Source organism: Etheostoma cragini, chromosome 17 (genome assembly GCF_013103735.1).
Source record: "Etheostoma cragini isolate CJK2018 chromosome 17, CSU_Ecrag_1.0, whole genome shotgun sequence".
NCBI classification, from domain to species: domain Eukaryota; kingdom Metazoa; phylum Chordata; class Actinopteri; order Perciformes; family Percidae; genus Etheostoma; species Etheostoma cragini.
Window position 1 is genome coordinate 16,704,086 of NC_048423.1, and position 17,991 is coordinate 16,722,076.

At 41.5% G+C, this 17,991-nt stretch overlaps 1 protein-coding gene across 9 annotated transcripts in view; it reads right to left on the bottom strand.

Moving 5' to 3' along the window:
- The window catches only part of arid4b (AT-rich interaction domain 4B), a 40,685-nt gene that overhangs the window by 6,058 nt on the left and 16,636 nt on the right, over positions 1-17,991 (bottom strand). For 7 of the 9 annotated variants that reach the window (XM_034897397.1, XM_034897396.1, XM_034897394.1 and 4 more), the window contains exons 4-17: positions 17,593-17,658; positions 17,201-17,291; positions 15,787-15,866; positions 15,358-15,449; positions 12,532-12,673; positions 11,171-11,250; positions 7,745-7,821; positions 6,913-7,061; positions 6,752-6,824; positions 4,934-5,028; positions 4,729-4,826; positions 4,249-4,447; positions 3,885-4,120; positions 703-885 (exon numbers count right to left, since the gene is read on the bottom strand). In XM_034897397.1, the coding sequence (XP_034753288.1) occupies positions 703-885; positions 3,885-4,120; positions 4,249-4,447; positions 4,729-4,826; positions 4,934-5,028; positions 6,752-6,824; positions 6,913-7,061; positions 7,745-7,821; positions 11,171-11,250; positions 12,532-12,673; positions 15,358-15,449; positions 15,787-15,866; positions 17,201-17,291; positions 17,593-17,658 (1,661 nt within the window). The remainder of the gene's footprint in view (positions 1-702; positions 886-3,884; positions 4,121-4,248; positions 4,448-4,728; positions 4,827-4,933; positions 5,029-6,751; positions 6,825-6,912; positions 7,062-7,744; positions 7,822-11,170; positions 11,251-12,531; positions 12,674-15,357; positions 15,450-15,786; positions 15,867-17,200; positions 17,292-17,592; positions 17,659-17,991) is intronic. The other 2 variants (XM_034897399.1, XM_034897398.1) reach the window with 1 other exon arrangement.

A 17,991-nucleotide genomic window follows, 5' to 3' on the forward strand; every position in this document is an offset into this window, starting at 1 on the left:
ATGAGAAAAATGAAAAAGTTTCACGACATTGCACACGACAGACACAATGCAGAGAACATCCCACTGTCTTTTATAGAGTGCTAGAGGACCACACAACAACATTGAGACAATGAAATGCTAATTGCACTAGTTAACCTCTGTGTCATGGTACCCTAACACTCTACTTAACACTGCATTAACCCTGACCCACTGGGGAGGGGGGAGAGGGTTGAGAGGTAGAGGTGAGTGTAGCAGCATTTTGGTTGGCCTTTCAGAGATCCAAAGGGGTAGCTCACATTTAAATATCATCTCATAGGATCTAAAAACTGTTTAACCAAAACCACTGGTGGACTATTTCCAGAGTAAATCAATTCAAATTCAGCCTGTCTGTGGATTTAGTTGAGAGACAGACAGCTGGGGGACAGACAGACAGGGGATTCATTCAAAACTGAGTGTGGAAGCTGAGGAATGATCCACTTCAACCCTATACTCAATTCTGTTTCTGCCACTAGATGGCCCAGTGTTCTCCATAATCAGAGTACTGACCATGGGACTGGTTCAGATGAAAGCAGAATTGTGAGGAAGGGATGTATCTGTTACTGCTGAGGGGACACCCATGTAGCGGTGATCCCTTGAAAGTTAAGAAATGTCTGTATATATACTATATATATTTTTTAGGGTGAATATAGACGTTAGGTGATTTCTCCCCAGGTCCTGTCTTACCTGATGTTCCAGCCACAGTAGTGCACCAGGTAGAGCACCTCTCCCCCCTCCACGTCTGCCTCTTTCACAGTGGCCTCGTACGTCTTCAGATTGCGGCCTCGCCCATACCTCACCTGCACCTTCATCCCCGGGGGGTAACACTCAAACTCCTCCCCTTCCTCCCCCTCCTGACTGCTGTCATCCCTGCAAGAAAAACAGTTCAGCACTTCCTGGCCCTAGGCTGCCCCATTGAGCACCATAGAACCCCACCCACCCAACTCACTACCTGCTGCTAGGAAGTCTGTTTTCTAATTAACTTGCTCCACCCTTGCCTTCCCTGTCCCATTACAACCTTAGGCCCCTTTCCTATAAAGAAACATACTTCCCATTTCTGTCCTGCTTTAACCCTAGTCCAGTGTAACCTACAGCAAACTGGAGTATTAACAACTGTTCATTTACAGTAAGCCAGTCAAAGAACAGTACATGAAGTGTACAGTAAATAAAACATCATTCTTTCATGGCAAAAAATCAATCATCTTGCATGGGAAATGACACTACTATTAGGCTATCTAACCCTCTATTCACACACAACGACATACTTGGGATTCTCACTCACACACACGCTGTAAGAAACAAAGCATCCACAAGGAGGAGCTAGTGGGAAACAGTCAGGAGATGTCGAAGCTGGAGGGTAAACGGGTGGTGCAGGAATGCCAGTAAGTGATTTAGGTGCAGGGGCCACAGGGGCAGGTTAGCACGGCAAAGCACGACTTGGCAGGCAGCGCAGCAACTTAAAGCGAGAATACAGCGCTAAGAGGAAGCACGGCTACCAGATCCAATTTGGTCTGCTGCCACAAAGAACAGCTACAACACAGTACTCCACACAATCCCTCTCATACCTAACTGCTCAGCGCGCGTGCCTTCTGCTGGCAGCTCATTTCCAACACAGCACAATGAATAAAATGCACTTCTTTGTGCGGCAGTCCAAATGTGACAATACCATGTGCTGATACCACCCTGAGACTGTGGACACAATAGACTTCAAAATGCCAACTGATTTTAAAAACACACTGCACATAAATCAGTTCCCCAGACCTTTTGTTGCAGTGTTAAATATGATCACGAAACACAAACAAGCATAGGAATGGTATTAAACACTGAGAAATAATACATTTAGAGCTGCAACAATCAGTCAAATAATTCGTTAGTCAAGCCACAGAAAATGATTTTAATGATTGGTTTATCGTAATTTTTTAAGGATAAAAAAGCCAAAGATTTGTTGGTCCCAGGTTCTTAAATGTGAAGATTTGTGATTTTATTGGTCTTACGTTATAGTTAATTGAATATTTTGGGGGTTGGACTATTAAGTGGGCAAAAAAAAGACATTTGATGATGTAACCGTTGGCTCTAGGAGCATGTGATGGGCATTTTTTTGCAGTTTTCTAACATTTTATAGACCAAATGATTAATCAAAGAAACTGCCAGCAGATTATTCAATAGTGAAAATAATCATCAGTTGCAGCCCTAAACAAATTATTCATAAGCATCACTTGCGTCAGGAAAAAGAAAGGTCTGAGAGGCAGTCCAAATGGGCAGTGCACTTTTAAATAAAGTAGTTGATTAGGCTTCATCAAGAAAAAAAAAATGTAAATAGTACTTTACATAGGCAATAGGCAGTTACATAACAATCACTGTCAAACAAGAGTTTTCTTCTATATAATTAATTCCACTCATGAATATAAATTAAAACACAATCTCAATCAATTTATTAGCTACACAGTCCATGCTGCTGGAATGTAAATGACACACACACACACACACACACACACACACACACACACACACACACACACACACACACACACACACACACACACACACACACACACACACACACACACACACACACACACACACACACACACACACACACACACACACGATTACAGGCTGTAGACATTGAACAGGTCTGACATCAGATCAGATTGCAGGTTGTATTCTATCTGAATCTGTAAACCCTCACACTACCACATAATCTGCAAAGACCACAGATCCTGACAACGCCAATGATCAGCAAACCTCCCGACTGACAAAAAGTTGATGGTAATCGCCAGGATCATACTGTTGTGAGCCCAAGGCCACTGGTGATAACAACTACAGAGAGGGGGATACTGGGGGCAACAGCGTATGATAAGAACATCCTAAAGTTAGTGAGTTGTGCAAACCCTTCAACCAGTCACAAAAAACAGTTAGTCTTTTCTAGCCTGTCCACAGGAGCCCAAAAACCTAAACAAGGGTCTAAAAGAGGCAGGAGCACTGATCTCTGCGCAGGAAACAATAGCCTACTGAGACCAAACCATACAACTTCCCAAAACTAAAAACCATTTTTTTTTCCAACAATGAAAGCCACCTTTTTTCCCTCTTAAAAAGGTTACTGCCATCTTGCGTCTAGTGTGCTAATGCATCAGTTACAACACTCACATACATGGAACATTTAATAAAGCTGAACATTGAAAAGCCAAAAAATGAGAGAAAAGAGAGAGAGAGAGAGAGAGAGAGAGAGAGAGAGAGAGATCAGGAAAGGGCAGAAATCAAGAAGAGTACAGCCATGTTGTGTGCATTGAGTGAGAAAGGCTGGCCACGGTCAAAGAATCCCCGCCAGAGAGAGAGAGAGAGAGAGAGAGAGAGAGAGAGAGAGAGAGAGAGAGAGAGAGAGAGAGAGAGAGAGAGAACAGCATGACATGCCAGGTGAAAAGGTAGCAGTCAGGCTTTGGCGCTCTAAGATGTCTCTGCCAGCTGATGACAACTAAGCCACAAGAAATAATAATAGCACAGAAGGCAGTGGGTATGAGCTTAGTTAGAGAGAGCGAGAGAACGAGAGAGAGACAGAGAGAGTGAGAGTAGAGCTGTTCTCTCTCTGGTTAGCAGGTAAAAGGTGGATTGTGGGTATACTGGGTATTAGTGTCATTAAGGGCAGACGGGTTGCTGCTCCTCGTCTGCTAATGGTCTTTTAGATTTTACTGCCACCAAGGAAAGTGAATGCCTCAGGTTCTTTAGTCTGGCAAAACATTTAGGTGTTAAAAAGTCAGATTGAGTACCAACACAGTTTCACCATGCAGGAGCTCTGCATGGAGCTTGTGTTTGTGCCATGAGGATTTTTTTTTACCACCCTGGTGGAGGGACCATCCTTTCAGACCACCTACCCAGAGTTGTCTTTGCTCTCCTCCTCCTCCTCCTCATCACGCTCCTCCTTCATGTTCTCCGCTCCGAGGTGAGCCGTAGATGAGCCCTCGTCTGCGTCACCCTTAAGGGGACCATCTTCCTCGTCGCCGTCGTCGTCGTCGTCGTCATCGTCGTGTTCGTCGTTTCCGCTGTCCTTCCCCTCTGTTTTTGATGGATCAGGTTCAATTTTGCTCCGGGTCAAATCAGGCTTCTCGTCCTGTAAGAGAAGGATTTTTTATTACAGTAAGAAATTAATCTAATGTAAATGTTCTGTTTCCTAAATATCAAACAGAAGAAAAAAGGACAAAGATTTAAATGAATCATAGTATTAAGGAGAATGCCTACCTTGCAGACTATAGACTGTGCGCCACAAGGTTCTCCATCAACCTGGGCTTTCTGCTCTTCTGAGCTGGAGGCAGTGGGAGGGGATCCTCCAGCCTCCACCTCTGACTTGACCTCCCCTTTGGGAGCCTGCTTCAAAGGAAGGTCCATCCTGAATGTGATGGCGGTGGAAGTGCAGTATTCCTCAAATCCATACAAGTACCTGGGTGATAAAACATTCCTTGTCAACATACTTTGACTGCTCCTCTCTAAGATGTACATATTCCATCACGTATGGCACTGCTAAAAGCCAGTCTTGCAAAGATAAAAGCTTAATTTATTCTTAGCTATAAAAAGAAAAAGAAAAGAGGCTGTGAAAGTAGTGCAAGAGACATGGACAATAAAAGAGTAAAACAGACTACAAACTAGATGTCAGTCTTGGTATAAAAAAAAAAAAAAAAGCCTCTGCCAAACGGCAGCTGTGGAGGTAGCGCCTGTACGTACTTGCGGTAAGCACATTTGACATTGTAGCCGGCGGCTGAGTTGAGCACAGGGATTCCCAGATCCTGATAAACTTGCTTCCAAACAGAGCCGCTTTCAATCTGCTCGAACATGGTTAACAAAGGAAGACAGAACCAGAGTCAGTCAACATCAAGCAAGACAGAAGTTATGCAACACTGCGGGTAACTGCTATCAAAGTGGCACTCACGTTATCAAAGCCTCCCAGTTTGTGCACCAGCCTGTAGAGCTTGAATAGGTTCAGGTTCCTGTAGCCCAGAACAGGCCGTTTATTGATTGGAGTTCCTGAGGAGGAGAGATAGTGGACACAAAGATACAGTTTAAGTTAGAAATATGCTAAAACCGCCGTAATAAACCGATCCTGCATTAAACTGCCTGCTTTTTATTCATTAACTGTGAACCTGTTATAAGGCTTCTTCTTTTTTTGAGTGAATTGGTTTTCAGCAGTGTTGGAGGAAGTATTCAGATCCTTTACTTAAGGAAAAGTAGCAATATGGCAAAAAATAAACTTTCTACCATTACAAGTAAAAGCCTGCAATGAAAATGTCACTTAACAACATTATTAGCATAAAGAATTAAAAGTAAAAGTATCCATAATGCGGTAAAATGCCCCATGTGAGTATTATGCTATTTTACTTGGTCCAGGTGGAGCTAATTGTAACTGTTTTGTATACTTTTAACTTGTTTAACCAAAAATCTACTACAAGTACATCATTCTTCATAAGCGGATCATATGTTCTTATAAGTGCTGTAAGTTAAACGCGTTATTAACGGCGTTAAAGCAAACCCATTTTGACGGCGTCAATTTGTTGTTGTCAGATTAATGCTTTCTTTGGCCTTTTCACATGCTGTTGCAAAAAGTGACGTTAGATACACTACAACACCACACCGGATCTAGCTAGACCAGAAACAAAAAAACAGGCACGCCACACACACGTGTGGGTTTGCGAGCCGGCCGAAGAGTAGTAACATTATGTTTTGAGTGGATGGCGAGCGCGAGACGACAAAATGGATGCCAATAAGATTCTGAATGGAAAGTTTACTTTTTAAAAATTGCCAAATGGTTCCATTGACAATTGATCTGTGTGTTTTGTCGTTGTGAACTGAGCTATCATCACAGCACATCCAGTCTGAAATACCACTTGATGGCCAAGCACACAGCTGATGAGAATTCTCTCTTCACCCTTTTATTGATGGACAGTGTTACACTGTGTGAGAGATTATTTGCTCCAAGTGAGAATGTTAGTGTGAAATTGAACACTACAGTAAGCTATATGGCAATGTTGGTTTCAATAAAAAAACATTTGCACAAAGCAAGCCGATCCACTTTTCGATGTTGATAAGAATGTATAAAAATGAGGAACAATAATGGGACAAAAAGAAATCAGGGGGCATTTAGAATAGATAATGCGATTGGAATTGTCTGACAGCACTAGTTTTTATGTAAAATCTTAATACACAACTAAAGCTGTCAAATAAATGTAGTAAAGGCAACATTGCCCTCTGAATTGTGTAAAGCAGCACGGAAACACTCACGTGAAGTCCTCAAATTTGTACTCAAGTACAGTACTTGCACTTAGTAACATTCCATCACTGGTTTTCAGAACATTTTAAAGAGCAAAGTAGGTTTAAAAGGAGCCACACACTCAGAGATATTTCTTGTTGTAAAAAGATAATCAAAGTTATGGAGCTAAACATGAACCACTTTAGACTGTAAACCAGAAAATGTGTTTAGGGGCAGCCTTAAAAGGAGCTAATGAGATGAGAGTACAGGGGGCAGAAAAATAGAGAGTGAAAATAAATGTGGGATTGTAAGAGGGAGCTAGATAGGATAACACAATTACAGTATTTTATACCTTTTTATTTGCCTAATTTTTAACTCTCCCCAGACCAAAAGTGTGACGAATATGTCAGATTCGTTATCAAATTATAAAGCTGCACCTGGAACCTTCAAAATAAAAATGTTTGTTGTAAAGAAACCATGTAAACATCTGCACTCTTGGCTCACCTCTGTCTTCCATGAACTTGTAGAGCTGCTGCAGAAAGTTCTCCCGCTCCTCTGGGAACGGCTCCACTTCCTCCTACAGACAGGAAACAAGACAGTTTGAGGGTTTTCTTATTATCTGGGAGGTTGTGGGGATGAAAGCACGTGCAGGGTTCTGCCTCTACCTCCTCTTCTTCGCCACTGGCATCTTCTTCCTGCCCTTCCTCTTCATCCTCCTCCTCGTCCTCGCTGCTAGAACTTTCTTCTTTCACTTCAGTCTTCCAGGTGCTGGGCACGACAAACTGCTGCAGGAACTCCAAAGCGGCGTCCAGTGCTGTCAAAAACACACATGCAGTAACATGACATATCAACCACATCCAATAAGCGTTGCCTATCCTTCCCTTCTGCATTTAAAATTCAAGCTAAATCATTTTGCAGAGTTTGAAGAAGTTTAATGCTATATAAACAAAGATTAGACATAAACAGAGAAAAACATGAAAAAAGCAGCCATGGAAGAAAGCAGCATGAACATCTGTCAGGAGTATTTGCAGAGATGCAGAGCAGCAGAGGCATTCAGGCACAATGTCACAGGTGGGTTTAAGTAGCATCTAACCACCTTGGCAGATGCTTGCTTTACGCATTTGTAATGCAGAAAATATTACAATTGTGAGTCGACCACCTGTGAATACCAAGACTGGGATAATACAGCGTGGTTTCTTAAATGTAACTATAAAAGAGTGAGAGCTCTGCAGCAGAAAAAGTGGAGGCATTACAGTATATAAAAAGCCTGGTGAAGGACATCAAATAAAAATAGACTCGACAGTGGCAGGAGCCGCTGCACTCCCTAGAACAAAAACAAAACTTTTTTTCCTCAGTCTGTCTCGCTGCAACTCACTTTGAGCGTTTCTCTGCCAAAGGTGTCAACACACAGACCAGCCCACAGATGTCAAGGACTAGGTGTGTTCTGTGCACCGTTTCTGTAAAGTTTCCCTTTTCAAAGCTTTAGTTTGAACTCACCTGGTTTGAGCCCTGCGTCTGCTTTTGGAGGACAGTCGCTATTCATCTCGCGGACGTCCTTCCGCAGCACCGTGTTACTGCAAAACACAGCAGCTCTGATTAATATGTGGGCAGAAGTGACGCACGGTACCGAGTGTTACTACATCAAGGTTCAGCCCTACGGTGTGAGAGGTGGTAAGCAGAGTTTTGTTCTCCCGAAAACAAATGTAGGACTATTAAAAAAAGTCTTGTTAATTAAAACAGTAGCAGGGGGAGTTTTTTTAATCTTACAGAAACAATACCAATCTCAAAACCTGAGCAGACGTGACTGTATTCCCAGCCTACATTCTTACAACATCCCTATAGCAGCTGGGCAAAGTGTTGGTGACTTGGCAGATAGATGGATCAGTGGAGCTCGTAAGATGAAACCAGTCAGAGGCTTGAAAAGTGTGCCAGGGAGACGATTTGAAAGTATATTGCAGCTAACAGAGCTTATAGAAAACAGACACCTTGGTTTATTGTCATTTACTATAGATATGTTGTTAACATTGAAATTGTATTGTGTATTTTGTTAGAATGGCACTAGTTCACCCACCTACTTGTCTGTATACTGACTAGCAGAAAGAGATGCAAGCGTCTACAGCCATGCTAGCAGCTCTGTGAGGCCGCACTTAGCATTTAGCTCAAAGCCCTGTTGTGTTTAACATACATGCTGATGTTTAGCATGCATTAGGTTTACCATGTTCTCCATCTTAGTTTAGTGTGTTAGCATGCTAAAACTTACTAATTGCTAATCACCTAAGTAAGTAAAAAGTTATTCTCTGGGGAAAATGACTGTGTCTACTAAATATTATGGAAATTCATGTTGTCTCGGGATTTCAGTCTGGACCAAAGTGGTGGACTGACCAACTGAGTAACATTGCTATTCCTAGAGCCGTGCATTGCTAAAAAATAACTCCTTCTGAATAATGTTTTAAACCCTTATACATAAATAAACCCTTTAGTTTATTTTAAATCGGGTGTTCTCATATCAATGAAGCTGAAACTGCTCCACATCACTGCTTACTGGCTAATGTGAAGCAAGCAAATTATTCAATTTGCAAAACTAAATCAGCTTTAGCTTCCGCAAATACGTTACAGTTCACAACAGCCCAGATTCTTCTTCATATGATATTTGTATGACCTAACGTTTTCCTTAATTTGTTTTGTGACTTAGTTAAAGACCTACCCACAGTGATCAAAGTGCCTTTGTGTGTGTAAGTTTGCAAGCCGGCCAAAAAGAGAGAAAAAATAGAAACGACTTTTGTTTCCATTGTTACCATGGTGACCAGATATGACTAAATAAGAATAACCACCACTTCCTGAAAACTCCCATCTCTCCTCTGGATGTGACCTTGCTTTTCGTAAAGAATGTTTTTCCAGAGCCATTGTTTTTGCAAAAGGCACGTTGGTCGGTTATCACCAACAATACCAGAGTCTGCAGAGGAAAATGAACACGCTGACCCCGGCACTGTGCGGATAAGGTCACATAGCTTATGGATGTCACCCCTCTTCAAAAACAAAACAAATCAGACAATAGATGAGAAGAGGCTGACATTAATGATAAAATGTTCACTAACAAACAATGACAAGTGGAGTGTGTTTGTTGTAAAATAATGAAAAAAGGGCTAAAGGAAATGGTGCAGCATTGTAATAACGGTAGCATAACTGAAAGGTTGTTTTTCCATCCACATAAAAAGGCAAAAAAGGATTAGGAGGGAAACAAACCTGAAAATCTCATTTACAATGATATGGATTTTCCAACTTCTTACATTATTATATGCTGTGTCTACCCTTGGAAACACTGTGCTGATTTTCCGGAGTGAAATCAAACTGCTGCAGAGCAGAAAGAAAACGGCTACCGTGCGATTTCATTTGCAACAAAAGCCATCACAGGGTGCCATGTTCAGAGAGGAAAGAATTCACACATCTAGGACTTCATCTCTGATTTATTATCTCTTATCCCTCTCATAAGGTCTACTATTAACCAAAATCCAAATGATAAGAGGGACTTTCACACTTCTTTTGCAGATTAAGGGCAATGCTGATTATTTACACAAAGCACATGAAGGAATGCAGACTCAAGGCTCTTTCTGTCATTAATGGAATTCAAACAGACCAAAAAGTAGGCTTTGAAACAGTAAGCAAGCACCAGATTGATTCATATTGAGTGTGGGCTATGTTTCTACCACATACAGAGAGACTGCAGTTACAAACCACTAGCTGAGTGCAGACTCTTGGATTTATTCCTCTCTTTGCCACAGACAAAACAATCTGGCTGTGTGGTTCCACGCCGAGGGCTGGCTACAGGGAAGCTGCGCTACCTTAGCTCACCAGTAACTTTACAGCCTGAGGACAAATAAAATAACCAGGGAAGCGCTAGCAGGGAAGGCATGCGGAATCTTACCCCTTATTGAGACATTGCAAAAATGAATGTTATATTCGTCTAAAGCTATGAACAAATGTGTCATTTAAACACGCACAATTATTGACCAAGTGGGAAAATGTTTGTGTCTGACGGAGCTTCTTCAAATAAGGTGATAATACAGAGATTTGTCATGACTGGAAAGTTCAAAGCACATTACAATTCATATTTAAAAAGGAATATAATAGGGAAGAAAAGAAAAAAATATTTGCAAATATTATTCCTATGTTGTTCAGCCATATCTTACAATAGTGCTCTCAAGCATTTTCATTTGTCAATATATAAACAGTGCACATGCGTGGGGCGGCTGTGGCTCAGTGGTAGAGCGGTTGCCTGCCAATCGGAAGGTTGGTGGTTCGATCCCCGCCCCTGCAGTCATTGTCGAAGTGTCCTTGGGCAAGACACTGAACCCCGAGTTGCCCCCGGTGCTGCGCATCGGAGTGTGAATGTGTGTGAATGTTTATCTGATGAGCAGGTGGCACCTTGTACGGCAGCCCCGGCCACAGTGTATGAATGTGTGTGAATGGTGAATGTTTCCTGTAGATGTAAAAGCGCTTTGAGCAGTTGTTAAGACTGGAAAAGCGCTATATAAATACAGCACATTTACATTTACATTTACATGCTTTTTTTTTATCCAATAAAACATGTTTTTCCCCCTTATGGGGAGATTTTACACTAGCACTAGGTGATTAGTTGTTTAAAGAGCAACTTAGATCATTTATCAAGTGAAAATGCCAATCATTTATTTGTTTACTTTTTAAAAGATTGCATGGTTTAACATTTTTTTTGGCTATCATTTATAATTAAGCAACACTTGGGCCTAACTTTGTGCAATGCTAACTTCATATTGATTATTTAAATATTTCAAAACAAAATTGATGTATTAATTGATAATGAAAATGGCAAATAATCTACTGCTAATCGATATTGCAGCCCTGCTTCACATATGGTGTAAATGTGGTTTTCGGCACATTTCTACTCACAATTTTCCATCCTTGAAAGAGCGGACGAAGATGTTGTCCTTCTTCACAGTCACGTCTTCGTGGCAGTCTGGGGAGATTACCTTGTTGCACAGAAACAAGAGACAGTCAAGAGGTCAGATGAGGTGGTAGTGTTTATGTTTATGTGTGTGTGTGTGTGTGTGTGTGTGTCTGTTAAACAGTAGAGGGAGTATGTAAGTATAGAAGTCATAGTGTGAGTCAATGACTAAAGTAGTTTCAGCAAACGGCCACGCTGATGGATTACAAAATATGCTGTCTACTGTCTACAAAACAAAGACAAACAAGCGAGTGGGATGAAGAGTGATGTGTATGGATGTGCGCCCACTCGCAGCATGTGCTGCTGCTGTTTACTGGAGTTGAGGAGCACAACAGTGGGAGTTGTTCCAGTGCCAGTGTCTAACCCACAGGAGGCAGCACTGCCATTATGGAGATTTGATTTCCACCAGGACTCTGTCTGCTTGATCCTGCTCTCTCTCTCTGTATGGGCAACACGCACGCACGCACGCACACACGCGATGTCTTTCCTTGAACACTATGATTCACGTTTGCTGTGTGAGACCATTTCCCTCTGTGACACATATGCTGCGCTGCAAATATGCAAAAGAGAGCACCCAGCTCATCCATGGAGACTTTGACTTTTATTTTATCAGGCGTTCTTGGGAGCACACTGTTATGTTACGGCCACACATCATCTTTTGCATGAAACATCTACCAGTGTAGTACTCCACCCCTCTGCTGTACAATCTTGGTGTAATCAATGACATGCTACTGTGTAATGCACTTCTCTGCACTTGTCACAAGGAGGCAGCACGGAGCTCAGTCAACAGGAAGCCAAAAACAACAAACCCTGGAGGCGTGGCCCTGCTGACTACACAGTTAAAGGGACAGCTTTCTCCACCCTCTCCCATTCTCCCAGTTCTACATGTAACACTTACATAAACAAACAACGCCTGTTTCACAGTGTGCAAACGGTGGCTGAGAGTTCATGATGGGTGGAAACAAATGGATTGGAAAAGACTGAAAGCATCAAACCAGTGTTTGTGCCGCACTGTTGCACGAGCGAGAACAAGTAATTTACTACTTTCAACTACAGAAGGCAGTCAGCCACTGCAAAACAGTTAGTCTTATATTTAGAAATTAGACTGCAACGGCATGCACAGTTCCAACATTTCATGTTGGGTGGACCGTAAAGTGATAAGACAATCCTGCTTAGGTTACATAAGAAGGCGTTTAGATGAAATGGGACATTACTGTGGGTGTACTGAGAGACCAGCAGCAGTGCTCCCTGTTTCCACACAGTGATGGAGCAGAGAGCAGTGAGGGACGGGAGACTATAAGCTCACCAGAGCAGGATACCACGTGGTCTTCTTTTTCTCCCCGGTGGCAACCCCCTCCACACAGACCACTTTCCCGAACAGATCCTCATTCTGCCGCTGGTCGCTCTCCTCTTCTTCGCTGGAGGATGAAGACAATTCTTCTTCTTGACTGTGGGAGAAAAGGACAGTTTACTCAATGGAATGCACCTTAGAAAGGTACAGTGAGCATGTGCATGACATTTTCTTTTCTTCACATTCATCACATCCAGTGAAGTGTTGACATTTTATTGAGAAAAGTGTTGTTCTCATCTCCAACTGCAACTGTAGTGCTGTAACATCTCTATTTTTACACAGAAGTGTAAAACTGCATAAAAAAAAAAGAGCCGCAAATATTTTGAAATTTTTATATTAAATCCATGCTATTTGAAACATATATTACATTGTGTGTGCTTGTCTCTCTCAATACATGAGATACATAAAGCATCTTGAACTAAAAATAGAAAGCATAACAAAACCTTTGTAGTCTTATTTTTATTATTATGTAGCACAGCGAAACAAAAGGCCCGCTCTACTGATTAGCTCGCTCATTAGGATCAGTGTTTTGACGAGCCGGCTCAATCTTTGCTGTGTGATATGCTAACACTCCGACTGGAGCGAGCAGACAGGCAGCCATGTCTCGGAGTGATCATGCAAGAAGCACCAGCAGGCAAACAGATCCTCCGTGCCTCAACACACACGCACACACACACGACTAAAGAGCAGTAAATCAGCCAGTCTGCTACTACTATAACAACTAAGCTGTAAATCAAAGTCATAAACAAAGCACTCTTGCCACTCAATGAGGCATAGACTACAATTCATGTAGGAAAGACTTTGCTCCCATGTAATGAGAAAGTAATTTAAAAGGAGTAGTTTGACATTTAGGGAAAAGCACTTAAATTCTGTTTTTGCTGGAAGTTAGAATAAGAAGCTTGATACCATTCATGTCTGTATGCTAAAAGCTAACGCTGGCAGACGGTTAGCATAGCATAGCTTAGAGACTAGAAAACCAGAGCAAACTGTTAGCCTACCTCTGTCCAAAGGTAACTAAATCATTTTACCAGCACCTCTAAAGCTTACTAATTAACACATCAAATGTCATGTGCTTAGTCCCTACAAAAACCGAAATGCAAAAACAGCACGTTGTGGTTCTACTGGGGGGTAATCCACCAGACTCCTGGCTGGGAGGAGTAACATTCCCTTGGTACATTTATGTGGATTTATTTTTTAATTTTTTTTGTAGTATCTTTTATTTTATTGTCCATGTTATTCATGTGGATTTTTCATTTTATCATCATGTTTATGATGAATGTGTATACTGTGTGTGATGTCTTTAAGCTACTAGGACCTTGAAATGTCCCTTGGGATCAATAAAGTACTTTCTGCTGCTTCCCTGAACATCTCACAGTGAAACAAACAAGATATTATATTAATTGTTAAAATTCAGAGGTGCTAGTCAGTGGATTTTTCTACCTTTGAACAAAAGGAGGCTAGCAATCTTTTCTGTTTCTAGTTTTAATGCTAAGCTAAAGTAACCACCAGCTTACTGTTGTTTCATGTTTAGTGTACATCTAACCCCTAGCAAAACAGCAAATAAGTGTGATGTTCCAAAATGTTGAACTATTCAATTAACAGAAGAAGAAATGATCTCGTAAAACAAGCAATGTAGTAGTCTTCTTCATCTCCAATAATCTCCACTACACTGTCAATCCTTGTAATTAAAGAATTAAGACTAATGAACTAAGAAGACAACAGGTCCAAGGTGCTAATGTGCAGCTGGGGCAGTTCCAAGTGGGCTGGGCACTGGGGAGAAAATCAGATCACACGATTTTCTTTCTTTTTTTTTCTTCTGTTTTTATAAAAGATTTTTTGGGGGCTTTTCCCTTTATTAAAGTGACAGTGACAGAAGACATGAAAGGGGGAGCGAGATGGGGGATGACACGCAGCAAAAGGCCGCAGAATTTGGTCGGATTCAAACCCAGGCCCCAGCAGGCAAATGCTCTTACTGGGTGAGCTAGAGGCTGCCCAAGATATCAAGATATTCTTGACCAAACACCTCAATATTCTAGGGTTAATAATTAGTGCTTTCAAAAAAATAGATAAATCATCATCAGTAATGTGGAAATAATGTCTAAGTGGGAAAAAGGCAAATAATGGAACAGCTAGAATAGTCTGGTAAGTTCAGAAAAGTGCATCCGTTCACTGTAATGCAGCCTTTAAAACCAGGAAAAGACAACACTTGTCTCATATCACGATATCCGAAATCTAAGACAATACCTCGTCTCATTTCACATTATCCATATAAGGCCCAGCCCTAGTTCCAAGTCAATATTGCATCAATGTTAAGTTATATTGACTTTTCTCTATTATCAAGGGATGTCATAGATTTAGATTATGTAGCAGAGTGTCCTCTTTAAAACAGAGAGCACCAAAAAGCCCCCAGCACTTCCTATTCCCTGATGGAAAGTCTGCAGTCTCCCGGGAGTAGGCACATACGAACACAACACACCCACTAGAACATTTGAGTCAAAAGGAGAGGAAAAAAGATCATATTCAGCAGGACTATGCCGTGCTAACACATACACCCCCCTACCCCTACTTCCAGGCCTCAGGCACTGTTTATTAAGGAATGGAGATGAGAATAAATCTTTCTTTTAAACTACTGTCAGCACACTTAGAATGAGAAAGCCTGTTACTGATGACTGTGGATTGGTACAGTCAGAAAATCTCTCCCCGTCAGTATGACAGACCTCTGATATATTAAGACTGATACAAGCCCTGCGGGATGCACAGAGACCGAGGGGCAATACTCACATTGGGTTCGATCGTCTGCCGCGGTTGCCCTTCTTGCCGATGACAGGTGTGCCGAAGTGTTCAGGATTAGTGAGAGGGAGTCTGTCGAGTGTCTGCACAGGAGACAAACAGCAACAAAGAGCCACCTTGTCAGACGGTGAAATTGGATGACAAAATATGTATCTTGTACACCTGAAAGAAGCGCTTTTCATGGAATCTCATCATTTACAAATGGCGGGATTTAACCAGGGCTTTACATTTGGCTACTCCGGTTTCCTGGAAATATATCAAAGCTGAACTGTTGAATGTAAAGGTGGGACCATTCATAAGCAGTGCTTTAATTTGAGCACATTGAGTAGAAATGAGAGACTGTAAAAACAATTAAATGAGCTTTGCTTCTCTAGAAAGCTGAGAGATAAGGCTAGCATGAACCTGCAGCACAATACTTGCCTCGCTCTCTGCAAAGTGACGCGCTCCCTTCAGGCAGAGAGAGGAACGCCTCAGGGTCTTCTCATCGCCATCGTCAAATACTGCAGAGATGGGAGGCATAATATTAGGCCAGTGACACACACACACGCACGCACGCACGTCTTGGTTACAAAATGCTTTGTTTACGATATGTTAAAAACAAATCCTTGTGTTTAAAAGGCTCCTCCAGCGGGCAGGGACAGTCACTTTTAGTTCACAGGATTATTACATCTTCAAGGAGCCTCTGTTAGAAAGAGTGGAGTAAATAGTCAAATAAGAAAAAGCATTTACTGATTCTATTTATTAACTGATATCAAATCTCTATAGACTGACTTTTATAATAGGCAAGCATAATATACGTCATATTCCAAAACTCAAAGAACCTTACTTTTACTTTCAGCAGTCCCACGGCTCCCAAGGATAAATCATTAAATTCCACTTCCCATTGTTCACTTAAGTACTTGGCGACAACAATGAGGGAAAACACATGAGGTAACTTCAACACTGACATCAGTCATGTTTTGTTTGAATGAAAAGAATGAAAACGTGCAAAGAAGAGAAAAGGTAAACCCCATGGGCCCTCTTAAGTGACGAGCAGCTGCTGAGAGACAACAGATCTGCATACTTTGGATTATCCAACACTGTAACTGTGTACTCTTCACATCACAGACTCACAGTAACAAAATGCAAGAAAAGTTCCAATAGACTTCAAGCTTCTCAAATATGAGATATCGCTGCTTTCCCCGGTTTTGGCTCTGGAAAAAAGCGATTCCATTTTTTTTCTCACACATTTTAAAAAAACATATTATAGCCTAAACAATTACTCCATTATTTAAAAAAATATATTGATAAAAGTATTCTTTAGTTGCAGCCGTACATGCTGCATTTACCACTTGTCACATTTTGTTTTATAATATTTCAATGTTGACTCATTCAGCCTCTGAAACTACCGAAGTCAACGCATTTATCTTGCCTTTTATTTGCTTCATGCTGGACAATATTTTCATATATGAACATTGCATGAGAAATATTTTTTAATCATCAAATCATTTTTTAAAGAATATTTTTCGGGCTTTTCCATCTTTAATTTTTGACAGGACATTTAGGTGAGAAGGGGAGAGAGCGGGGGAAGACAAGCAGGAAATCGTCACGGATCGGATTCAAACCCCGGACCTCTGCGTCGAGGCATAAACCTTGATGTTCATGTGTGGCTGCTCTATCACTGAGCCAACCCAGCCACACCTTAATCTTTTCTTAGGAATTAGTTGAAGACGTTTCTTGCAACATCATGAAAATACAAGCCCTGAACGCACTTTGGAATTTCATTTGTACACATTGCATTTTTGCAAGCCGGAGGGAGAATACGGGTCTTTGAGTAACTTTGTTATTGACTTACCAACAGTATATATACTAGCATCGGTCAGCTTATTGATTGTGGCCTCTTGGTAAACTCCATCCGGATTCTTCACCTCTACAACAGCACCCACCTGTAGGACGGACACACTGCTGTTATTTGGCATCCTAATGTGCTACTAATGATAAATCTAATGAGGTGTTTTAAAGTAATGATATATTGCTGCTACAAGAATCCCAATCGACTGAAATTAAATTGCGAAGCGAATGCTTCATAGACCAATTATTTTTTTTACATTCACTATGAGCTTATAGTCTGAGCCAAAAAAGACAAGACAAAAGTAATCAAGGGTAATTAACAACAATAGGTGTGTTATATCGATGTTTCAGCTAACTGTGGGGCAACATCGGCCTCCTTCATCTTTCCTGCCTTACCTTTAGAGGTCCTTTGATGTTTTCATCATGAACCTCAGCTGTGGACAGATCTGGTTTAAAGGTCACCTGGGGAAGGAGTTAGGTGGGGGGGGAACAGGAGAGGAGAATCAGTAACGAGGATAAACAAACAATTTCCCGAAGGCCTCACCGGGCCACATCAATCCTCCGCTACAAAGACGGCACATTCCCGCTAACAATGCTGGAATTTGTGACGCACTGCTTACAATCGTGCACTCTTTCATGCAATACTTGGTAGCGAGGCAGGTTTGTTGCTTTAAATCAGTGTGGTCTGAGATAACTAAACATACTAGTAAAGACTTATTGGTGTCAGCAGGCAAACAGCCTGTGTGTGAATATGTAATACTACGGCTCATTTCTAGCACCGCTGAGTGACCCCCC